The 23981-nt window shown below is 54.5% G+C and overlaps 3 protein-coding genes across 5 annotated transcripts in view; 1 reads left to right on the top strand and 2 right to left on the bottom strand.

Moving 5' to 3' along the window:
• ITGAL (integrin subunit alpha L) overlaps positions 1–6799 on the top strand; it is a 42108-nt gene extending 35309 nt beyond the window's left edge. For both annotated transcript variants that reach the window (XM_042921104.1, XM_042921105.1), the window contains exons 26-31: positions 1808–1948; positions 2168–2224; positions 2321–2419; positions 2834–2929; positions 3656–3766; positions 5405–6799. In XM_042921104.1, the coding sequence (XP_042777038.1) occupies positions 1808–1948; positions 2168–2224; positions 2321–2419; positions 2834–2929; positions 3656–3766; positions 5405–5578 (678 nt within the window). In that variant the 3' untranslated portion in view covers positions 5579–6799. The remainder of the gene's footprint in view (positions 1–1807; positions 1949–2167; positions 2225–2320; positions 2420–2833; positions 2930–3655; positions 3767–5404) is intronic.
• Positions 6800–11842: 5043 nt separating this feature from the next.
• On the bottom strand, positions 11843–15138 carry ZNF768 (zinc finger protein 768). Its single transcript, XM_042921162.1, has 2 exons — positions 14212–15138; positions 11843–13920 (listed from the first exon to the last, which is right to left on the bottom strand). Exons 1-2 carry the CDS (start codon positions 14297–14299, stop codon positions 12344–12346), a joined length of 1665 nt encoding a protein of 554 aa, XP_042777096.1. The 5' UTR covers positions 14300–15138; the 3' UTR covers positions 11843–12343.
• A 193-nt stretch (positions 15139–15331) lies between these two features.
• LOC122209385 (zinc finger protein 764-like) lies at positions 15332–23711 on the bottom strand. 2 transcript variants are annotated; one of them, XR_006197577.1, is made up of 4 exons: positions 23380–23711; positions 23114–23227; positions 19242–22378; positions 15332–16181 (listed from the first exon to the last, which is right to left on the bottom strand). XR_006197577.1 is itself a non-coding variant. In XM_042921164.1 (3 exons), the coding sequence occupies exons 1-3, from the start codon at positions 23573–23575 to the stop codon at positions 21465–21467; spliced, it is 1224 nt and encodes a 407-aa protein (XP_042777098.1). In that variant the 5' UTR covers positions 23576–23711; the 3' UTR covers positions 19227–21464. The 2 variants fall into 2 exon arrangements, 1 of the variants encoding a protein (XP_042777098.1); XM_042921164.1 differs by lacking the exon at positions 15332–16181 and having other exon boundaries at positions 19227–22378.
• Between the last annotated feature and the right edge of the window lie 270 nt (positions 23712–23981).

Below are 23981 nucleotides of genomic sequence, written 5' to 3'. Positions count from 1 at the left end.
TTGGTGACTGGCTTCTTTCAGTTAGCAGAGTGTTTGCGAGGTTCATCCACATTGGAGCGTGTGCCAGTATTTCATTCATTTTTATTGCCAGATAATATTCCACGGCAAGGTAGGCCGCGTTTGATTTGTCCACGCATCAACTGGTGGGTATCTGGGTGGCTTCCACTTTTTGGCTATTACAGACAACGCTGCTCGAACGTTCCTGTACAAGTTTTGATGCAGACGTGTTTTAGAAACTCTTGGATATACACCTAGGAGAGCAGTGGTTCCTCTTGATGCTTTGTCTTAACATGCTCTAAACCAAATGTATCATTTTCTCCTAAGCCAGCATCACCTCCGGTTTGCTGAGAATCCCTCGAAGGCACCCTTTTCCTCAAGCAAAACTTCCAAGCCTGGGGGAGTTTCTCCCTCCTCTGTGCCTGGGGCCCCTGCCTCTTCAGCTTCCGTTCTGTATTCTCTTCTGTCTTTTGCCCCCGCTCCTGCTCGGACTCGGATCCTCGTCTTCTTGCAACTGGACCGTCGGCAGGGGCTCCCAGCGTGGACCTCAACCTGCCTTTCCCACTCCTTTCCATTCTGAGCTGCAGTGAGTGAGTCTCCCTGGAACCACCCGCCCCCCCTCAGCTGCCTGCCATGACTCCCCATTGCCTAGCCGAGGGTCCCCTGATCTCTCGCCCTTAGGCCTTCCGGGCACGCTGTCTCATCCCGAGTCTCCTTTCCAGACGTACCTCCTATCTCTGTCCCCAGGCACCGCACCTCCAGCCGCATCATACTCCCCTGGTGCTGCCCTAACTGCTACATTTTCTCTCTTTGGATGCCCTTCTCTGTCTTTATCCGTTTGACTCCTCTCTACCTTTCACAGTTAAATTCAAACGCTGCCTCTGACATTAGGCCTTTTCAATTTAATTTGACTGATATTTTTCAAGTGTCCACAAATGTTTGTTGAGTGAATAAATGATAGAACCTCTCAAACTGGACATCTGATTCCCTGCTTGACCTCCCTGGGACGTTCACCGGTGCTATTTCTGTGTCACTTTCTTGTCCATATCTGGGTCTTCCAGCCTTAGCACAGATAGCTCCTTCTTTTTTTTTTTTTTAAGTTTGTCTATTGATTTTGAGAGAGAGAGAGAGCACGAGTTGGGGAGGGGCAAAGAGAGAGGGGAGAGAATCGCAAGCAGAGTCTGTACTGTGCAGTGGAGCCTGACGTGGGGCTCGATCCCGTGAGCCACAGAATCACGACCTGACCCAAAACCAAGAGTCAGACGCTTAACCGCCTGAGCCACCCAGGCACCCCGGCTCTTTCATATAAAAGGTACTCAGGAAATGTTTCTTAAACCAAGGCCCTTGCCAAAAGGAGGCTTTCGCAACCTGCATCGTGCAAATAATTTTTGCATCTATCCTTGTTAAATGTCATTCATTCAAAAAATGACTTTCTGGGAGGCCTGCTATGCTAGGTAGGGTGTCAAGCAGCAGGGAATTGCAAGCGAAATAAGCCACAGCTGCTGCCCTCAGGAAGCACGCAGTCGAGTGGAGATGCACACGGGGGGAGCCGCCCTGCCGCTGAGGGGATCAGCCAGACCTTCAAAAATGATATTGGAGCAGTACGTTGCTGGATGTTGCAAGGGTCTGCCCCGTGGGAGAAAGCACGGAGGCACCCGTAGCCCACGCTGTAAGGCTTTGAGGACAGGGGCCGGGTGAAGCCCGACAGAGCATGGCTTCTCAGGCCTCAGCCCGTGAGAATGGCATCTGGAGTGGCAGTTGGGGGGCGGCTGGCATTTAGGGCTCTGCAGCCCCTCGTCCTCTGTCCTAGGTGACGATTCAGCCTTCTGCCTATGACCACAACGTGCCCCCCCTGGAGGCCTTGGTCGGGGTACCAGAGTCACACAGCAAGGGGCCCATCAAACACGAGTGGACTGTGCAGATCCTGCCCAGAGGAGGGCAACGCACCCAGGTCTGTGGCGGGGAGCTCCTAAAGGGGGACGGATGTGTAGGGTGTGAGGGTGGACGAATCCCATTGGGCTCAGTGAGTTCTGAATCCGCCAAGAGCCAGTGGGACTGAACTGTGGGAGATGCCACACCCCAGGAGGCCGGGGGAGGTGGGGGAGGAAGCCAGGTTCTTAAGGGGCCGGCGTCCTCTCTCTGCTCTGGACTAACTGAAGACCATTCCTAGGATCCTTCTGTGACCTGCCACCGTGAGGATCCAGAGACGCTGCCCACTGTGGCTGAGGTACAGGGGCACGGGCTCAGAGGTCGGGGCCGGGGCCGGCAGAGTGTAGGTGGGAAGACGGGCCTCTCTGACCGCTGCTCTCTCTATTCCTGGCAGCCTTGTTTGCCCGGAGCCAAGTTCCGCTGCCCACTTACGTTCAAGCAGGAGATCCTCGTCCAAGTGATCGGGACAATGGAGCTGGTGGAGGAGATCAAGGTAGCACCCGCTGGCCGCAGACGCCATGGTCCAGAGGGCGTGGGGGGACCTCGACGGCTCGAGGGTGGGCTTCCCCACCACCTGGTCTTCCTGCCTTTTTCTTTACTACCTTGATGAAAAGCCCTGATATTTACATAGTGGCGGATGAAAGAGAACCATGATTTGTTTGAAACTCGCCCGGCTGTGTTCACGGGCCTGCGGATGGTTCTTCTGGGTTCTCCGTAGGAAAACTTTCCTTCCAGCCGCGGGGAGTGGTCCGTGAGGACGCTACGGTAGAGAGCACGGTGGCCGTGGCGCACCCCACTGGGTCCCGTGGTCCTCAGCTTCTCTACGCTGAGTCGAGGTGGGATGTGGACGTTGGTGGGTCCCGGCCCTTGTTCTCCCTGGCCTGACCCCTCCCCCACCCTCCCACAGGCCTCCTCCATGCTCAGCCTCTGTAGCTCTCTCTCCATCTCCTTCAACAGCAGCAAGCACTTCCACCTGTATGACGGCAGTGCCTCCCTGGCCCAGGTATGTCTCTGCCTCCTCAGAAGCCCCGGCAGCAGAGGTCAGCAGGGGCATCTGAGGAGCCCCAGGGTCGAGCTAGAAGAGCTAGAGCCAGAAGGGGGACAGCCACGTGGGAGGTCCAGGCTCGGCACAGGGAAGAGCTTCCCGGCCATCAGAGCCGTCAGCCTTGGCGAGGGCCTCGGTGGATGCCCGGGGCTCCCCACCACCACTGGTGGCCAAGCAGCCCCCAAGGTCACCTGTCTGAGATGTGTCGGGCGGAGGTCAACTTGCGGGCAGCTCAGCCAGGGTACCCACCCCATACCCACTCTGCGCATGATGGGAAAGCGCTCCGAGCAGCGTGGGTCGCGAGCGCGGGGCCCAGGCCACCCAGTTGAGCGGGTGGGCGAGGCAGGTTGAAGAGCAGGAAGCTCAGAGCAGCAGAAGGGACGCTGCGCCTAACAAGGTGAGCGTAAGCCGGATTCTGGAGGCTTTGCACGCTGAGCTGAGATTCTGGCATTTTATCCTGGGACGAAGGGAAGCCATTTAAGGGCTGACGGTGGGTCATGTGCAAGTTCGCCAGTTCACTCCGGTGGCCGCACGGGGGTGCACGCTGGAGGGAAGTGTCTGGGCCAGAGCCTGGTAGTGTCAGGAAGCAACCCCGACCAGAAGTTGCTAAGGCCTAGGCGTTCACAAGAATATTAAAGGTGGAAAAGCCTTCTTCCTACGGTCCCCTCTCCCCCCCTCCTCCAGGTCATCATGAAGGTGGACATCGTATATGAGAAGGACATGCTCTACGTCTACGTGCTGAGCAGCACTGGGGGACTATTGTTGTTCCTGGTGATTCTCGGGGTACTCTACAAGGTGGGAGCTTCTGGGAGTAATGGGCCTGGCTGACACAGCCAGGCTAGGGAAAGGGCAGAAAATACCAAGATCAGGGAGCATTAAAGCTAAAAGCGTCCTCAGCCTACTCCCTCCTTCTGTAGTTAGGACTCCTGAGGCCCAAAGAGCAAGTGAGACTTTCCCCCAGCCTCCACTAAGCACTGGCAGAGCCAGGACTGGGTATCTAGGGAAGGAGGGTTTTCCCACGTATCACGGGCCAGGCAGTGGGACACAGGGGCACGTACCACAGACATTGCCTTCGGGGAGCCCACAGTCTAACGGGGGAGGCAGACAGGAACATACCTGCTAAGGGCCCCACTCAGGGGCCTGGGTGCTGGAGCCTCACTTAGGCTGGGGGAGTCCGGGAAGCCCTCCCAGGAGAGGAGGCATTTGAGTTGGGATTTGAAGAAGGAGCAGGCAGGTGAATAGTGCCGGAGGGCAGCTGTTCCACATGAAAACCTCAAATACTCCAGAAAACAACACAGAAAATCAATTTCTCCCTGTTGCACCCCGCAGAGGGCTGTCATTAGCAACCATTTTGTTTCTATTCTTCCAGGGTCTAATTTTGTTGTTTAAACATATGTATATGTATGAGCATGAAAGAGAAAAAGAGAGAAGTCAGTGTCTATGTATATGTGTAGAAAACACAAATGGAATAATTCCATATATACTGCTTGGGAGCTTATATTTCCCACTGGATACTGTATCTTGATGTCTCTGTGTGTGTTGCACAATCAGACCTGCCTCTTGCTTTTTCACTTGGCTGGTTTGCTGCTGTCTGGATGCCCCACCTTTTTATTTTTTTATTTTTTTAATGTTTATTATTATTTTTTTTAATTTTTTTAAACGTTTATTTATTTTTGAGAGTGAGAGAGACAGAGCATGAGCGGGGGAGGGGCAGAGAGAGAGAGAGAGACACACACACACACACACACACAGAATCCGAAGCAGGCTCCAGACTCCGAGCTGTCAGCACGGAGCCCGACGCGGGGCTCGAACTCACAAGCCGTGAGATCATGACCTGAGCCGAAGTCAGCCACTTAACCGACTGAGCCACCCGGGCGCCCCAAATGTCTGACTCTTGATTTCGGCTCAGGTCATGATCTCATGGTTCATATGTTGGAGCCCCGCGTCGGGCTTTGCACTGATGGCACAGAGCCTGCTTGGGATTCTCTCTCTCTCCCCTCTCTCTGCTCCTCCCCCACCCCACTCATGCTTTCTCTCTCTCTCTCTCTCTGTCTCAAAATAAACAAACATTAAAAAAAAAAATTAATTCCTGGAGCTGGAATGGCTGAGCCAAAGAACATATATGTTTTGACCTTTCAACAGAGAGCAGGCTCTCGCTAATAGTATCACTGGATATGGTCAAATCGCCCACCTAAAATATTGCTCCGTGACATTTTGATGAGCCTAAAGAACGCACTATTAAACGTACAGCTTTTTAACATATTGCCAGGAGCTGGGTGCGGCAGAGACCCTCGTCCTGTCCCTGGGGCAGATACCACGCGTCCGTGGCATGTGTGACTCATTAACATTAAGGGTGCTTTCATGTTTTGCCGAGGCTGACTCGTCCAGAGTGTTCCGGGGACCGTGGCTCACTCAATTTTTGTCTTCCTACAGCTCGGCTTCTTCAAACGGAACCTGAAGGAGAAGATGGAGGCTACCGTAGAAGCTTCGAATGGAATCCCTAGAGAAGACTCTGGACAACCAGAGCCCAAGGAAGAGGGTGGGGATCCGGGCTGCCTGGAGCCCCTCCAGGAGGAGGAGACCCAGGATGGAAATGACAAAGACTGAGGCCCAGGCCCGATGCAGAGGGCCCAGGACTGGACTCGGGAGGCCTGGTACCACGCTGCCTCTACCTGTGTTTCACTGCGTGTCTTCGGGCAAGTCACCGCCCCCACCTAGGCCCCAGTTTCGCTGTCTTGCACGTGGAGCTCACTCCTGCCGGCCTGCTTTGCAGGTTCATGGTGAGGGATGGGCCAGGAAGGCTACGGAGGCGAGGCCTTGTAATTCTCGGCTGGTCCTGGCTTCCCCCAGCCCTTCTTAGTATCCTCCCCTGGAAGAGACTGTCTGATCTAAATTTGGAAAAACTGTCATCTCAGGACCTAGTGACCCTCCCGGCCCTCACACCCACCTGCCCTTGGACGTCCCCAGAGGCCTCAGACTCCCAGAACCTCGTCCTTCACTCTCCCCTGCCTGGAGTCCAGTCAGCTTTCCGGTCTGCCCCCAGAGAGCAAATCCGATCTGTGTCACTACTTGGCCGCCGCAAACCCCCTGCTCTTTGGCTACAGACCAAGTTCCTTAATACGCCTTCCACGATCTGCGAAATAGCCTTAACATGCGAAATAGCCTTAACATGCCCGTGCAGAGTTGGGCCCCTGTTGCCTTCCTGGCCTCCTCCAGAGACTCCCCGCCTCCCTTTCTAAGCTCCGATTACACCAGCCTTTCTCCCTAGCCAGGCTCCTTCCTGTCTCACCGCCTTCACCCAGACTGCTCCCTCTGCCTGGAACATTCCTCCGCAGCCCTTTTCCTGGCTGACTCTCTCAGCCTTCAGATCTCAGCTCGCGTATAACTGCCTCAGGGCCGCCCCCAACCCCAACCCAGGTGGGTTCCCGTGTTACATTTGCCCCTCACAGTACAGATCACACTGTTACTTAATATTTGTCTCTCAAATTAAACATCGAACTCCGAGAGGGTAGGGACCATAGGTAGGTCATGTTCACCTTGGGATCCCTCGGTGACATCACAGAGCCAGACCCAGTAGGCGCTTGACACGATTTCACTGAACCTAGCGCCCGTGAAAAGATCGAGAAAGCGTTTCGGATGGGCCCCTGGCGTCTCCACCCTTCAAGGTCTTCCCCAGGCTCCTGCCTCCTTGCTCCCAGCCCCCACCAGGACTCCATCCCACCCCGCTGCGGCCCCCGCTGGGAGGCTGTGAGCTCAAGGGAGCAGGCCACGGCTGTCCACCTGGCTCACGGTGCCTGCGTATGTGTACCCAATAAATGTGAAAATCTGTCCAGTTGTGCGATGTTTTCATGCCAGTGCACATTCTGACCCTGACAATTCATTTAGGTGTGAGAATAGGCCCTCCCTGGTTTGGTTTTGTTTTTTTTAAGCAACAATTGGTAGAGCCTGACCCCAGGCCCGCAGCATTAGGAAGGATGGGGGCTCATCACTGCTGCCCTCTTGTGTCAGTAGGATGGGGGCGCGGGGGTGGGGTAGGGCAGAATACGGAGTAATTCTGAAGCCAGCTCTGGGTCCAACAATGGGAGCTGAGAAGCAACATTTGACCTTCCAAGCGGTGACCTTTGATGGCTCCCTTCTGCCTGCAGGAGAGTAAGCGAACATTCTTGAGCCCACAAGGCCCGGAGCAGTCTTTCAAAGCCTGCCTGCCTCTTCAGCTTCGGCAGCACCCTTCTGGTCCGGCCCCATGGTTCCTCATAGGGAAGACCTGAGAAAGGAAGAAGTGAGGCCCGCGTCCCAGGGAGGGCAAAACTGCTAAAAAGACATGAGATTATCTCTAGGTCTCGAGAAGCCCACCGGCTTCCACTGATTCTTGAGAGCTTTGTGTCAGGCCCTGTTCTGTGCCGAGGGCCTGGTGATGAAAACCAGGGAGAAGTCCCTGCCCTCAGGAAGCGTCGCCCCGCTGGGAAAACAGTTATAAGGTAGAAATGTGGGGCGCCTGGGTGGCTCAGTCGGTTGGGCGTCCGACCTCAGGTCATGATCTCACGGTTTGTGGGTTCAAGCCCTGCGTCGGGCTCTCAGCTGACAGCTCGGAGCCTGGGGCCTGCTTTGGATTCTGTGTCTCCCTCTCTCTCTCTCTGCCCCTCCCCCACTTGTGCTCTGTCTCTCTGTGTCTATCAAAAATACATAAATGTAAAAAATTAAAGTAGAAACGTGATTCCAGATGGTGAGGGTGTTGTGAAGAAAAGCAGGATAGCAGGTTAGAGAGTGATGGAGAGGATCCTCTCACCTCAGTGATACTCTGTGACACACAAACAACAGGTAAATATTTTCACTAAGGTTGGAAACAAGAAAATCTGGGAGGTTCATTTCAGGAACAGACCTGCCCTCGTCATGCCCAGGAATCTATATCCCAACTTGCTTAACAGCTCCTGTCCTCAAATACCTATGTGTCCTTCCCTGCCTCTGTGCCTTTGCACGTGCTGTTCCCCTTGCCCAGTCCCACCTCTTCTCTATTCTTTAAAATCCTACTGAGCCTGACTGGCTCAGTCGGTAGAGCATGCAACTCTTGATTTTGGTGTTGTATGTTCGAGCCCCATGTTGGGTGTAGAGATTACTTAAAAGTACAATATTTTTAGGGGCGCCTGGGTGGCTCGGTCAGTTGAGCGTCCGACTTCAGCTCACGTCGTGATCTCACGGTCCGTGGGTTCGAGCCCCGCGTTGGGCTCTGTGCTGTCAGTTCGGAGCCTGGAGCCCGCTTCCGACTCTGTGTCTCCCTCTGTCTCTTCCCCTCCCCCACTCGTGCTCTGTCTCTCTCATCAAAAAATGAATAAATGTTTAAAAAATTAAAAATAAAATAAATAAAATGTTTTTAAAAAGTAAAAAATAAAACAAAATCTTCCTACTTCGAAGCACTTCACAGCTTTTTTCATCCCCTCAGCTCCTGGACAAAATGACCCATTTAATCTCCACTTTACATACCTCATTGGAACACATAACGCTGATTGTGTGGGCTCCTCTCTCAAGACTAGGAGGTTCTAAAAGGCAGGATTCAGTCTTCACTCACATGTGTGACCAACACTGACCCCTCACCAAGGCTGGCACAAGTAAGCGTTTGATTCAGTGGCCCTCACGTGTTTTGGTCTCAGAACCCTTTTATACTCTTAAAAATTAAAGATCCCCAAAGAGCTTTTGTTTATATGGGTTATATCTATCGGTGTTTATCCGATTAGAAATTAAAATGGAGAGGGGCGCCTGGGTGGCTTAGTCGGTTAAGCGTCCGACTTCAGCTCGGGTCATGATCTCACAGTCTGTGAGTTCGAGCCCCGCGTTGGGCTCTGTGCTGACAGCTCAGAGCCTGAAGCCTGCTTTGGACTCTGTGTCTCCCTCTCTCTCTGCCCCTCCCCCACTCATGCTCTGTCTCTCTCTCTCTCTCTCTCTCTCTCTCCCTCTCTCCCCATCTCTGTCTCAAAAATAAATAAATGTTAAAAAAAATTTTTTTTAAGAAATTAAAAGGGAGAAAAATGTAAAAACATCAGGACACCCCAGCCCACGTTCCCCGCAAGCTGTCAGAATGATGACACATGTTATCACATGTCATGCCGCCTCTAGAAAACACTATACTCATGGCACAAAGTGAGAAAGTAGCATCTTGGTCTCCTTGGGAAAAGAGTCAAAACCTAGTCAGACCTAGGTTGGAGTCCAGGCGCTGCTGCTTTGTAACTAAGCCGCACAGGGCAAGTACCTAACCTCTCTGGGACTCATTTCTTCATCTGTAAAATGGGAATCATAGCTGCATAGACCTCAGAGCTGTTGTGAACGCGAAATAACACTGGCAAGCTGTTGCTAGCACCTAAGTGCTTGATAAAGGTGGTAGATACGAATGGTTTCATTGCGGGGCGCCTGGCTGGCTCCGTTGGTGGGGCACGCGGCTCTTGATCTTGGAGTTGTGAGTTCAAGCTCCATACTGGACGTAGAGATTACTTTTTAATTTTTTTTTAACGTTTGTTTATTTGTGAGACAGAGAGAGACAGAGCATGAACGGGGGAGGGTCAGAGAGAGGGAGACACAGAATCTGAAGCAGGCTCCAGGCTCCGAGCTGTCAGCACAGAGCCCGACACGGGGCTCGAACTCACGGACCGCGAGATCATGACCTGAGCCGAAGTCGGCCGCTTAACCGACTGAGCCACCCAGGCGCCCCGAGATTACTTTTTAAAACATGGTTTAGGGGCGCCTGGCTGGCTCAGTCGGTTAAGCGGCCGACTCTTGATTTCAGCTCCAGTTCACGATCTCACCATTCAGTTCATTGGATCAAGCCCCGCTTTGGGCTCTGCCCTGACAGTGCTGAGCCTGCTTGGGATTCTCTCTCTCTCCCTCTCTCTATGCTCCTCCCCTGCTCATGCATTCTCTCTCTCTCTCTCTCTCAAAATAAATAAACATTAAAATATAGTTTAGTTGTACAGGATGATGTGGTAAAAGCGGCTCACTGGACTGCAGGTCAAACGGCCTAGTATTGGAGTCCTAGTTCTTCACCGTGACCTCGAGAACGATGCGTGCCCTTTCCGGGCTTGGCCTGCCCCACCTGGGATCTGAAGGTACCTCAGGAGCTCTCACGGGGAAGAGAGGGGTAGGGGCGGAGCAGCTGAGTCTCCCCCTGTCATTTGATCTGCTTTAATATATTAAAGTTCTGGAAATAGCATATAGGCTACTTCATCAATGAACCGTGCCCGGGGCCTCCCAGCTTTCAGTGGCCCACAAACACGTTTGGGAGTTGAAAAAGAAAATCAACTCCAAAATATGAAAATTAAATGGTATAACTGGAATAAATGTTAAAACAAATGTCTATAAATGTAATATGTCAGGTGGTCAAATGCAGTTCTATTTAACACATATAGGTACATATATGAAGTCTATCAAATGGGGGAGGTGGAATATTTAATATTTGAAGTTCTGTGTGGTAGGATGTCTGTACAAGAATGGGCATAAAGTTTACAAAGGTCTTTAAAAGACCAAGAGATGTTACTTGAAAAATAATGTCCCACTTCCAAAACTAAAACTTAAAAAAAAAAAACACTAAACACAACCAAACTGCATTGAACCGCATAATCTCTAAGTCTCCTTCTAAACCTTGGAGAACAGGAGACGCTGAACTGAAATGTGCTCAGAGAAGTTATTTGCTTCTGACAAGTTATAAGGCCCTATAGACAGGCGTGGGGCTGGGGGTGAGGTGAGGATTCCGAGGCCCGAGAGCCCTCATAGAGCGAGGATTCCTCACCTGCCTACGTGGCCGAGCCACCGGGGGCCGATGGAGCCAGGCAGACGTGGTCTGAATGTCTCACTGCCTCTTATCCATGCAGCGACTTTGAGCAGTTCTGCAAACTCATTTTTCCTCATCCGTGAAAAAAGAATGAAAAAAGAATGAGTCCTACTCAACTAAGGTAAAGGCAGGCTACGCCCCAGGAGCTCCCAGGCTCACCCACAGCACCAACTCCTCGTCCTTTCCTAAGAGCCAAGTGTTAGGAGGGCTGAGGCTTACGAAAGAAAAGTAGGCTAAAGGTGGGGTGGGAGCAAGGTGATCCCAATAGGTCTAGGGGTTCCCCCAAACAGGCAGAGCTGTAGCAAATCAGGCACAGCTTGGGGAGTGGGTCTTTTTTTTTTTTTTTCAGTTTATTTATTTTGAGAGAGAGAGGGCAGGGGAGTGGCAGAGTGAGAAAGAGGGAGAGAATCGCAAGCAGGCTCCACACTGTCAGCTCAGAGCCCGACACTCTATCTCACAAACCGCGAGATCACGAACTGAGCCAAATCAAGAGTCAGACCCTTAACTGACTGAGCCAGCCAGGTGCCCCAGGTGGGTGGGTTTTAAAGGCTAGACTTGTCCAATCCTCACGCTTGGTCCCACACGTGCCCCCTACAGGTGGGGTCGGAACTGCACACACTCCCTGCAGTTCTGGTGACTCAGGGTCCGCCCTAAGTGAGGGTTAGAGGTTCCCGCTGGGGAGAGGAGAGAGCGATGGAGATGGAACCCAGGCTCTAGGCCTGGATACGAGAACGGGGTCTGTTCTCTGGTCCAAGGACAGACCAGCCCCTCTGTTTGGTAAGACGGATATCCCACAAAGTTGAAGGCTTTCTCGCACCTCCCACACTGAGCGCCCTCCGTGTGCAGGATTCAAAGCATGAGACATGAACCTGGGAAGATATGGGAAGGTCACGTCTCCGGAGCATCGGATTATAAGATTCTCGTGACACGTGGAACATAAAAGCACTTCCCAAACAAGGCCCTATGGCTTTCACTGTATAGTTGCCACCGAGTGTCTCCCACTGCCCAGGCCACTGTCCATACACACATTTTAAGGACAAGTCTCTTTTACCACATAAAGGTTTTTATTGAACTCAAATTCAGGGGCTCCAAAGCCTGAGGAAGACAAGGGAGGCCGGGGTTTGCACCGAGGCCCAGGCCCCACCCCAGGGTCCCACTCCCCACCCCACTTACCCTCACCCCTTCCTGACTCAACGAGGGTCTCAGTAGCTACCAAACTAAGCTACCCCGCTCTAAGTAACCCTCCCCCCTCCCCCCTCCCTGCCTAGCACTTCGCCAAGCCAGGCACCCACCAAGGGGCATGCTGCCGCCGAGGCCAGATCTCTGCTGACCTCTTTTCTGGATCTCTCCCAGAGCCTCCCACCGCCTGCTTGGCCACTCTCCAACCCCTCTCCATAGCCCGTTTCCCATAAGTCTCCAGGGCTCGTGACTTCCTCCACCCTGGCCCTCCACTCCTCCAACCTCCTCCAGCTTTTCCACTATTCCTTCTAAAGGTTTCTCTAGCTTCCTGTCCCCTTCTCGTCAGCCCACTGCCTCCCCGCCCCCGGAGGGGTCCCAGGTCAGCGGCGGCCAGCTGCGTGGGTCCGCTGGTGGCGGATGAGGTCGGAGCTCTGCGAGAAGGCCTTTCCACAGTCATCGCACTTGTAGGGCCGCTCCCCGCTGTGGACCCGGTGATGCTGCAGCAGCGTGGAAGAGCGGCAGAAGCCCTTGCCGCACACGGCGCACCTGTAGGGCCGCTCGCCCGTGTGGGAGCGCTGGTGTTGAATCAGCGTGGAGGAGCGGTTGAAGGTCTTGCCGCAGTCGGGGCAGCTGTAGGTGCGGCCTGGAAGGTGGGTGCGGGCATGGATGGCCAGCACAGAGCTCTGGCCGAAGCGCTTGCCGCACTCAGGGCACTTGAAGGGCTTCTCACGCGCGTGGCTGCGGGCGTGGGGGATAAGTGCCGAGCGCTGCGAGAAGCTCTTGCCACAGATGCCACAGCTGAAGGGCCTCTGCCCAGTGTGCACCCTCTGGTGACTGCGCAGGGAAGAGTTCTGGCTGTAGCACTTGCCGCACTCGGGGCAGCTGTAGGGCCGCTCGTGGCTGTGGGTGCGCTGGTGCCGCAGGAGGTAGGAGCTGTCACCGAAGGCCTTGCCACAGTGCGGGCACTTGTAGGGCTTCTGACCAGAGTGGGTGCGCTGGTGGCGAAGCAGGTAAGAGCTGTCAGCGAAGGCCTTGCCGCAACGGGGACACTTGTAGGGCCGCTCGCCCGTGTGGGTGCGCTGGTGTTTGATGAGGTCAGAGCTCTGGGAGAAGGCCTTGCTACAGACCTCACATTTATAGGGCTTCTCACCCGTATGGATGCGCTGGTGCTGGATCAGGGTGGAGCCCCGCCCAAAGCTCTTCCCACAGATACCACAGATGTTAGGCCGAGGGCCCTGCCCACCCCTGGCCCGGCCACCCCGCCGGCCTGGCCCCCGAAGGGTCCCGGTTAGGGCCAGGGGATTCTGGAGCATCTCAAACTGGGGTGTAGCCAGTAGGGCCCCTGTGGGCATCTCAAAAGGTGGCCCTAGGGGCAGGGCCCCTGTGGGCTGCTCCCCAAACCCCTGGGTGAAGGAGTCCAAGGGATGGACTCCCAAGGGGATGCTCAAGGGATTCTTTTCCTCCGGATTCAGAAGCATCTCCGCACCTTCCTGAAATTTGGAACTTTGAGCTTCAAATTCAGGGCTCTGGGTTTTGAACTCAGGATTCTGGGGCTCATATCCTGGGCTCTGGGGTGCATATCCAGGACTCTGGGGTTCATATCCAGGGCTCTTGGGTTCATACCCAGGGCTCCGGGGTTCATATCCAGGGCTCTTGGGTTCATACCCAGGGCTTTGGGGCTCATACCTAGGGCTTTGGGGCTCAAACTCAGGGCTCTGAGAATCTGATTCAGGGCTTCTGGGTGCAAATTCAGGGCTTGGGGGCACACACCCAGGGCTTCGGGACTCAAAACCTGGGCTTTCAGGCTCAAACCTGGGGCTTTGGGGCTCAAACTGGGGGCTCTGTGGCTCAAACCCAGGGCTCTGGGGCTCAAGCCCAAAGGGTATCTCTTCGACCTCATAGTCCCCAGTGCCTTCTTGTTGAGACATTTCTTCTTCCTCATTCTCACTCACGTTGCCTGCAGGATCAGAGAATTACAGAAAACCCATATTGCGTGGGGCCTGGAAGGTCATTTGGTCCCAACACTAGTTGTCACAAACCTCTCCCTCCTCCTCCAGCAGGGTCGCTGGCCCTTGAGCAAGTGCTGAAATTCCCACCTCCCCCTTAGCCGACCCAGGACATCCAGTCCCCGCCCCCGCCTCTTCCAAGTCCCAAGTGTCCAAGCCCACGGCTCTCTACCCCTCCCACGGCCCACAGCCCCCTCTCCCGCTCCCAGGCACGCTCCCCGGAGAGGCGTTCCCTCCCTCACCTTTGAGGGACCCTTCAGGGCTCCCCAGTTCATCAGGACTTTGCACATCCCCGGGCTCGAGGCCCCACGGCGACGCCTCCCGTTCCATCCCCGCCGGCTCCCAGTGCTGCGGCGGCGGCGATGGCGGACGATCCTGCGACCAGGCCTGAGTGCCCTGAGACCCGGGCCCTCGCCGCCCGCCTGTTCAGCGCCGCCCAGGGGACCCGGCTGCCCAGCCCGGGCCCCTGAGGCCGGACGTCTTGACCCTGGGCCTCTCCGGCCGGCCGGGCCCCTCCCCTACCCGCGGCCCCGCCCCCACCCACAAGGTCTCGCCTTGCCCTGGGGCCCTCAAAGGCCCCCGAGCGTCGTGGCCTCGGAGATGAGGGTCTTCACGACTCGCCCTGCCGCCCCCGAACGTCGCTCCCCGCCCGCGACCCCGCCGTCTGGCCCCCCAGCCCCGGCTGGGCTGCGGCTGTCCGACCCCCTCCCCCTCCCGCACAGGAAGTGTCCGTCCGCGGCCAGTTTCCCCCGCTGGCTAGCGCCACGGCCTCTCTAGGAGCGGCTGGAGGTGGAAACTCGTTGGCATTAACCCTGGGCTGGATGGCCCCGTGGTTGAGGTGGGGGATGACGGGGCGCCCTGGAGCCGGCGGGAAAGGCTGGGGCACTTTGTGTGCTGTCCCCTAGGTCTCCGTCCATCCAGGAGCCTATCTATCCGTCTCCAGAGCCCTGCGTCCGTCAGTGCCTGTGGCCAAGGGCGAGGCGACAAGCGAGACCAAGGTCAGCGAGAAGGAGCGACGCTTCCCGGCGCCAGCGGGGGCGGTGTCTAGCTCCCCTCCCCTCTCGGGCCTTAGGGTCAGCTCCGGCCGCGCCTCGGGAACCTGGACGGACTCCCCGTGTTGTGCTCCTGAGTCTGGGACCTCCCTCCCACCCCCAAACCCGAACTCTACTTCTCCACATCGGCGCGCCCACCCCGACTCCTCCTGGCCCCCTCCCCTCTCGGTTCCTCCTAATCTCCACCCTACCCCCTCCGGGAGGGCTAGGATCGTTGCCAGGGAAACAGCCCCGCCTCCGGTTTCCAGAGACACGGCCTCTACCTCCCAGGGACTACAGCGATTGGCCGGTAGAGCTCGATCGTCCCGCCTCCTCCCTCTACACCAACTGCTAGGCACTAATGGTCGCCAGGGAACGCGAGGCACCTTTCTGATTGGGTGGAGGGGGCGCAGGCTGGCTCCACCTACCCCCGCGGCCAGAAGCGCCAGCGGGCTGAGTGGGAGGCGCTTGGCGTCTGCCTTAGAGTCGGGCGTATGCTTTCAGAACTTTTCCCGCCCCTATTTACCTTTCATTCCGTCTCGCCTTTTTGAAGAAAGCCAGGGACCTGGAGACACACAACCTTCCTACCCCGGTCTCCCGCATACTTCCTTTCCCAGCACTTTCCTTTCTCCCACACGTTTCTGGTGCTGAAAGGGCCAGTTGGCGGATCCTCCCGCAGAAAGGAGGCGGCTTTCTTTTCTATCACCTGCTTCTCCCTTCCACCTTCCCTGAAGTGGGATCCGTAGTCCCTAGTTCCTGGATTTTCTCACAGGGAGACAGGGATCCTATGGGAGTTACTTCCACGTGAGGGTGATGGAGTTCAGGAGAAGGAGAGAACCATCTGGCCTTTAAGGGAGCTAAGAACTCTCCAGTCCTGTCTGACTTGGGATAGAAGCTTGTAGAGGAAGGGAACCTGAGGAACACTGCCCTACGTGCAGCTCTGAATCAAGGAAAAAGTGACTCTGGAAAGACAACTTCATAGGATCCAATGCTTGTCCCTTTTTTTTTTTTTTTTCTCTCACCCTTGCTGCTGAAACTATTTTGGTAGTGTTCTTGACAGTTGATGAGCCAAATTCTCCCTGTATGCATGATCAGGAGCCATGATTGTGTTTTCTTGTTGCCTTCTCAGACAAATGAAGGGAAGAAAGTGGTTAGGAGGAAAGATGGCATCTTCTATTCTCCTGAAAGAGATGAGAACAAGAATCTGGAGAATTCCAAGCGGTAAAAGCCTAGAGAAAGCAGGCTTACAAGCAGAATCACAATTATCTTCCTAGAAATAAAGCAGGAGTAGTTTCCCCTCCAGAGGAACAGCTTCCACCTCCACACCTATCCTAAAGCCTTTGGCAAGGATGGCTCACACCGCCCAGCACTAGATGGTCCACGTGGGCAGAATACAGTACTCACGCACTCACACAAATGAGAACAAGTCTCCTTCATTAGACGCTTTTTCTCTGACCGCCAAGCTGCTTACCCACCAGAAAATTTACACAGGAGAGCAGCTGTTCCCTGCAAAGTGTGTGGCGAGGCCTCCAGCCACAGCTCTGAAGTGGTCCCATCGCCTATACTCTCCACAAGCCCCACGTGTAGCAGGAGTCAGGCCAGGGCTTCAGGCTCCTCTGGCACCATAGCATTTCCCCATGGAAATTCAGTCTTACTAGTGCCTAGAGTGAAAGAGTGGCTGACTTCCTGGTAGGCTCCTCCAGTACCAGTCCTATCCACGCAATGGACCTTTGAGAAGCAACCAGCCATAGCAGTGAGAGGCTCTAAGCACAGGGAATCCTCTGATGCAGGTTCCAACTTGACCCAGCACCAACTAATCCAAGGCAGGAGTCCACTGACCTTATTCTATCACTGTGCCCTGGTGAGGAAGAGCTGTGTGTGTGTCCTGAATTGGGGGGGGGGTGGGTGGGGAGGGGTGGGCACCTTGTCCACAGCATCATCCCTGGTGTGCAGCAGCACTGGGGCAGAGCTATTGACTGTGCGGCCAAGGCTTATGGTCCAGCCAACTTAGCCAACACCCGAGCAAAGTTTCTCAGTGTGAGGGGGCTTCTGCGTGAACTGTCATTTCCCTGCATGCAACAGACAAGCCCTCTAAGAGGCCTTCTGTCAGATGCTACAAGAGATGCCCCTGTATTTTCAAGATTTCAGGTCCCCAGGAAAAGCTCAGCCATGGCACAGGCCCCTTTGGGACAAACAAAGAAAATGGGAGTCTTTGTGTATGGCTAGGTCATCCTCTGACCTGACACATTTTGCAAAATTAAGAGCAGCTAGAAAGTAATGTTTTGCTCAGCGCATCATTACCAGGCATAAGATTCCATCCCAGGAGATTCTGATTCAATAGGCCAGAGACAGAACCCAGGAAGCTAGCTACATTTTAAAGTTACTGCATGGGATTCTGTGGCAGAAAGGCCTTATTTTGAAAAAATTCTGGCATAGAGGCGCCTGGATGGCTAAGTTAAGCGTCCAACTTTGGCTCAGGTCATGATCTCACAGTTCACAAATTCAAGCCCTGTGTTAGACTGTGTGCTGATAGCTCAGAGCCTGGAGCCTGCTTTGGATTCTGTCTCCCCACCTCTTTACCCTCCCCCACTTGCACTCCCATCTCTCTCAAAAAATAAATAAACATTAAAAAAAAAAAAAAAAAACTGCCCTAGAGCAGGTTTTTGCTTCTTTGGCTTGTAAACATCTTTGCACATCCTGTTCCTAGAAAGATGCACATAAACATTCAAAACTGTTTAGGCACATGAAAAGATGTTCAACGTCGCTCCTTATCAGGGAAATACAAATCAAAACCACACTCAGATACCACCTCACACCAGTCAGAGTGGCCAAAATGAAGAAATCAGGAGACTATAGATGCTGGAGAGGATGTGGAGAAACAGGAACCCTCTTGCACTGTTGGTGGGAATGCAAATTGGTGCAGCCGCTCTGGAAAGCAGTGTGGAGGTTCCTCAGAAAATTAAAAATAGACCTACCCTATGACCCAGCAATAGCACTGCTAGGAATTTATCCAAGGGATACAGGAGTACTGATGCATAGGGGCACCTGTACCCCAATGTTTATAGCGGCACTCTCAACAATAGCCAAATTATGGAAAGAGCCTAAATGTCCATCAACTGATGAATGGATAAAGAAATTGTGGTTTATATACACAATGGAATACTACGTGGCAATGAGAAAAAATGAAATATGGCCTTTTGTAGCAACATGGATGGAACTGGAGAGTGTGATGCTAAGTGAAATAAGCCATATAGAGAAAGACAGATACCATATGGTTTCACTCTTATGTGGATCCTGAGAAACATAACAGAAACCCATGGGGGAGGGGAAGGGGAAAAAAAAAAAAAAAAAAAAAAGAGTTTAGAGTAGGAGAGAGCCAAAGCATAAGAGACTGTTAAAAACTGAGAACAAACTGAGGGTTGATGGGGGGTGGGAGGGAGGGCAGGGTGGGTGATGGGTATTGAGGAGGGCACCTTTTGGGATGAGCACTGGGTGTTGTATGGAAACCAATTTGACAGTAAATTTCATATATTAAAAAAAAAAAAATTCAAAACTGTTTAGGGGTCTTTAAAAGCTCAAGTCAATACTTGTCCTTATTTTACATGCCTTGGACAAGCTAGGAATGGGTCACGTGGTCATGACCTCAACCTTTCACTCTAGCTACGTGGATGGGGCTCATTTTGTCCAGTGCAGACAAGCATCTCTCCTGATGCACCAGGAAGCCCTAGGAAAACTGTTTTCCTGGCTTAAATTGTTCAGGCTCTGAGCCTCAAAGACCTGTGGTAGCAGAGAGAAAAGGGAGCTCCATCCCTGGTGGCGGTATTCATGACAAGAAATGAGGAGCTGAGAACAGAGTGAGGCTGAGCCATAAGTTATTTCATTACACTAAAAAATTGATTAGGAGCGCCTGGGTGGCTCAGTTGGTTAGACAGCTGACTTCAGCTCAGGTCATGATCTCGCGGTCCGTGAATTCGAGCCCCGCGTCAGGCTCTGTGCTGACAGCTCCGAGCCTGGAGCCTGCTTTAAATTCTGTGTCTCCCTCTCTCTCTGCTCCTCCCCTGCTTGTGCTGTCTCTGTCTCTCAAAAATAAATAAATGTTTTTTAAAAAAAATTTTTAATTAGATTAAATGGTGGAACGTTGGGTCACAAAGGCAGGAAGCAGAGGAGCTGGGTCTGGTTTTGGGCCCCTAAGCAAGCCTTGCAAACTTCAAAGCACTCAGAGAAAGTAGTAATTATGGTACCTTTAATTGGTAAGCTGCGGGCAGGGTCCAGATCTGGCTTTGAAGCTGAGCTGACAACTGGTGTTGCAGGCTGGGCTTTCCCCAGGCAGTTCTGAGGGTTTAGGCAAGGGAAGGGTTGTACACTGGCTTCTCTAGGGAATTAAAAGCTGATACAAATGTAGCTCCTGTTGCCAAGGTGCTCTTTTCACTTCACGTCCCCCTTGTGACAAGGTGGCGCATAAGCCAATCCTCCCAGTAAAATTTAGGGTAAGTCAGGTCTTGGTAAGGTCCGATTTGAAGATTAAGTTGGAATCAAGTCGGTTGATTACTTCACCTGAACAGTGTCTTTTCACCAAATTTTCTACCTCTTCCTTTACAACAAATCTGGTTTCTTCCTAACGTAGGCCAGACACGACTGGGGCTGAGTTGGGTGAAGAAAGCAAGTGCATACAGGCTAGCAGAAGACACAAGACCCTGGTATTACTCCTTGAGGCGAAGGTGAAGGGTCATCCTGGCCAGAGGCGGGAACGGGTCCACTCCTGGCTGGCTGCTTCATCACCTGGGCAAGGCTGGACTTGACCACAGAGGAACTGGTAGTAGGTGGATAATGGAGTCACAGGTGATACAGCTTGGGAATAAAGATGAGCACAGGTCCCTTGGCTGCTAATCCCACATGTTCCTGGCCTGACCCCTTTGTTTGTGATGGGCAGTACTTAAAAAGGAGAAGAGGCAAGCTTTGCTTCTGTTTGCCCTGGAACTCTCATCTTAGGCTGGTTTCTCTCTTGCCTTGCTCTGCTATGTGTGTTTTGTCAGTCATCTTGTGCCTGGGCTTCACCGATACTGGGTTCCTCTGTCCCTAGTCCAGGTCATTGCTTAGAGCCATTATAGGGAGTGAGCAGATGCCTCCAGAACCTTGGCTGAGACACTGGCAAGGAACTCAGGAGTGCTGTGGCCAAGACAGCTGTAGACCAAGAACCCTGGAATATCACTCTGTATGTGACCTTGGACAGGTTGTTTGGCCTCCCCCAGTCTCAGAGTCCCCAGATGAAAAAAGGATGGAAAAGCCAAGATCCCTTCCAGTTCAAAAAGATGACGAGGCCCTCCTCGCTGGCTCGAGGGTGGCTTAAAGCCTGAGCAAAAGGGCTCTCCCAGGGTGGCCCGAGAAAGACTGGAGGGCACATTCAGAGCCTTCCTCTTCAAACACAGGAACTGCCGGTCAGCTGAGAGTCATACCGTGGCCTGACAGAGATACCACTCGGTCTGGGGCAAAATATACAATCCTGACAGCCTCTTCCTGACTGGACTGTCCTTTCCAAGCAAGATGGTTCCTTCCTCAGGTGGTTATGAGGACAAAATGAGTTGATGGACAAGACAGTACTTTGTAAATCAGAGAATGTGATACAGCAAACATCTGAAATAAAGCCTGCTTTTACTTCTCTCCTGCCACCCTTTCACATACATGCTACCTGAATCCCTGATTCAGGAGAACATGAATGCTGTGGACCGGTTTGCAAACTCAAATGACTAGAAGAAACCAAGAGGTCATGTAAAATGAGGGGGAAATGCCAGATAAAGAGGGCCTGCTTTACCCAGGGGCATGGGCAAGTAATGACAAGTGCCAGCTGATGCTAGTCAGGAGGTGACATGGAGTGGTGGGCGTGCTAGACAGCTGCTCCTAGGCTCCTCCAATTGAGGTTTCGTGGGAGCGCAGGTCAAGTTGCCAAATCTTTGGATTTTTCAAAAGAGCCCAGAAACCTGAATTTTTGCGTGCAATATCCTTTTAAATCTTAACCAAGAATTTGGGACACTTGAAAATGCTGGTTGGGCCAAAAGTAATGTTTTAAATGTTGCTGCGAGCCAGATTCAGTACACGGCCATCAGTTTTTAAGCCCTGCAGTAAAAAGACAACGGGTAGAATAAAGTTCTCTTCTACCTCAATCCTCCTGACACGTCTAGGCTGAGAAACGGGTCTTTTCTTCCCCCACAGTGGATGTCTTGTGGAAGTGCTTACCTCAGCCCTAACTCAGCAAAGGGGGCTTCTAGAATCTGGGAGCAAGGTGTCAACAGATCAAGCTTGTGAAGGCCTAAGATAAGATGGTCCTCGTCCCCCAGGTCCACCTCTTGTCCAGAATTCTGTGACCTCCCTGGAGCTGCCACAGAGGTTCAAGCCCCTGAGCTAAGCCTGGGCCTCAGGCAATGCCTAGACCTTCACCCTTTGCCTTGCCATCTTACAGACCATCACCATCACCCACACTCCTGGAATATTTCCGGGTAGTGCTGGAAGCCCACAGGTGGGTCCAGCTCCCCTTGGCCAGGGGCCAAGGGCACAGGCAACCCGCTGGCACTCCGGCCCCTGTGCCCTCCAGCACCAGGCCTATGGACCCACTGGTGCTTGGCCATGGCTGACTTCTGGCCAAAGCACCTGCCACACTGAGGACAGGGGTAGGGGCGTTCACCACTGTGGGTACGCCGATGGGCTGCCATTTCGGAGCTCTGTCGGAAGCAGCGCCCACAGTCTGGGCACGGGTAGGGCTTCTCGCCCGTATGGGTGCGCACGTGGCGCCGAAGGTCTGACGCGTGGGCAAAGGCACGGCCACAGTCCGCGCAGGGGAAGGGAGTCTCGCCACTGTGGACCCGCTGGTGCTGGTAGAGGGCAGAGCTCTGGCTAAAGCAGCGGCCACAGTCGGCACAGCGGTAGGGCTTCTCGCCTGTGTGGACCCGAAGGTGAGTGGTGAGGGCAGAGCGCTGGGTGAAGGCCCGGCCACAGTCCAGGCAGCGGTGGGGCCGCTCCCCACGGTGGATGGCCCGGTGCTTGCTCAGAGAGGAGGCCTGGCTAAAACCCTTGCCGCAGTCAGGGCAGCAGAAGGGCTTCTCACCCGTGTGGGTGTACAGGTGCTCCACCAGGGTAGAGCGCCAGGCAAAACTCTTCCCACACATGTAGCAGCCATGACGCTGGTCTGCCCTCGGGACAGGGGGATGGGCACAGAGTGGGGGGCGACCCCGGCGAGGTGCCTTGGATGGCTGCTCCAAGCCATAAGGGAGCCCAGCAGAAGGGTGTTTCAGAGTCGTCAGCCCAGCAGGCCGAGCTTCCGCAGAGAGGATCTTCTCTAGTGCCTCAGTCCCTTCTCTTTGTCCTTTCTCTTCCTTGTTTCTGGAATCTGCCGGGAGGTAAGGGGAGAGAGAGCTCAGACTCTGGCTTGTCCTGGTCCTTAAAGCCAAACCCCAAATGGTGACAGAGAAGCCTCTTAGATACAGAGCCACCTTCTGGACCCACCGCTGCTGCCTCTGGGACTCGGCTCAGTACAGGCGGGGAAGCTCAGAGTGACACCTTTTCCTGAGCTGCAGAGGACAGAAAAGACGCAGAGACAAAAAAGGAAGGAACAGGGCACCCTACATTCTACCTCAGAGTTAGGGAAATGGGGGAGGGGAGGACATTTTTGCTGGATCACGGAGGAGGAGTGGATGTTTAAGGATGCTGTCCAGGCAGCAGGAACAGTACAAGAGAGGGATGAATGTGGCTGGCATTGACAAGTACACAGGGACAGGATACGGTGCAAGGATGAACTGCAGAAAGAAAACAGTGGAAGCCAAGAGAATGGAGATGCCACAAAAATATAACCAAAAGAAAGAAAACTGAAACACAAGGCGGCAGAGAAGCTGGAGGGTAGGAAAATGGCAGGAGGGATGATGTGAAGCTCAAAAGAGCTTAGGGACCAACAAGTGGTGAGGGGCACAGATTCGCTGCAGAGGCCTAGGCAGAGGCCGGCATGGTAACCTCAGCTGGGAAAGCAATTCAGGGAAGAAAATGAGGAGCAGGGTAGGTGTTGGCACAGGGGAGCAGGATGGGTCAGGCCCAGAGGAGGTCCCAGGAGACGCAGAACCCAATACTTCACCTGTGTCTGCCGTCGTCAGACACTCTCCCACCTCCGGATCCCGGGCATCCGGGCCCCACAGGTCGGCCTCTTCCTCCACCCAGGAGATGAGGGCTGGCTTGGTGCCTCGGAACCCTGGGGGAGGAGAATGCAAACCCCACGCTGCCGGGAGGCCCTCCCCCTGCGGTCCCGACTTCCCGGACCTAGGGCCTCCCACTGCCCGAGCCGGCCCGGAGGCCGGGCGGGGTGGGCGGGGAGGTGGCCCAGGCGAGCAGGCGGGGCCTCACCGAGCGCGCCCAGGTGGCCGTAGGTCTCCCGCATCACGTCCCGGTACAGGGCCCGCTGTGCGGGCCGCAGACACCCCCACTCCTCCGGGGAGAAGTACACGGCCACGTCCGCGAAGCACACGGCGCCCGGCCTCCTCCGCTCGCGCCCGGCCGCGTCCGGTTCCCCCACGGGAAGCGGGGCCGGAGGCGGCGCCATGGAAAGTGCCGGGCCGGGGTCTGGGGAGCCTCCCGCGCCAGAAGCAGCCTCCGGGCCGGGGTGCGGGCCGGAAGGCCGGGAGCGCGGCAGCCGGCCCCTCGAGGGCCCACCCCGCTGGCCAACGACCAAGAGCTGCCAGCCGAAGGGACACAGACCATCAGAAAGAAATGGCGGCAACGCGCCGCGCTAACGTTGCTCCTACGCAACCGTGCCCAGATGACGCCTCCCCCGGGGTCTCCAGGTGGCTTTGTCCTCGAGCCCTCAGCCAAAATGGCCGCGACGGCTACAAATGCCGGTAAGGGCGGCCCGCTCCGCCCGGCCCACGGAGGGGCGGCGGGCCACCACTGCCCCGCATCGGCTCCCGCACCCGTCACGCCGGGAGGCGCAGTCTCAGCCCCGCCAGGGT

This window comes from Panthera leo, chromosome E3 (assembly GCF_018350215.1).
Source record: "Panthera leo isolate Ple1 chromosome E3, P.leo_Ple1_pat1.1, whole genome shotgun sequence".
In the NCBI taxonomy this organism is placed as follows: Eukaryota; Metazoa; Chordata; class Mammalia; order Carnivora; family Felidae; genus Panthera; species Panthera leo.
The sequence above is the reverse complement of the archived record's forward strand: the minus strand, read 5'-3'. Positions and strand labels throughout refer to the sequence as shown.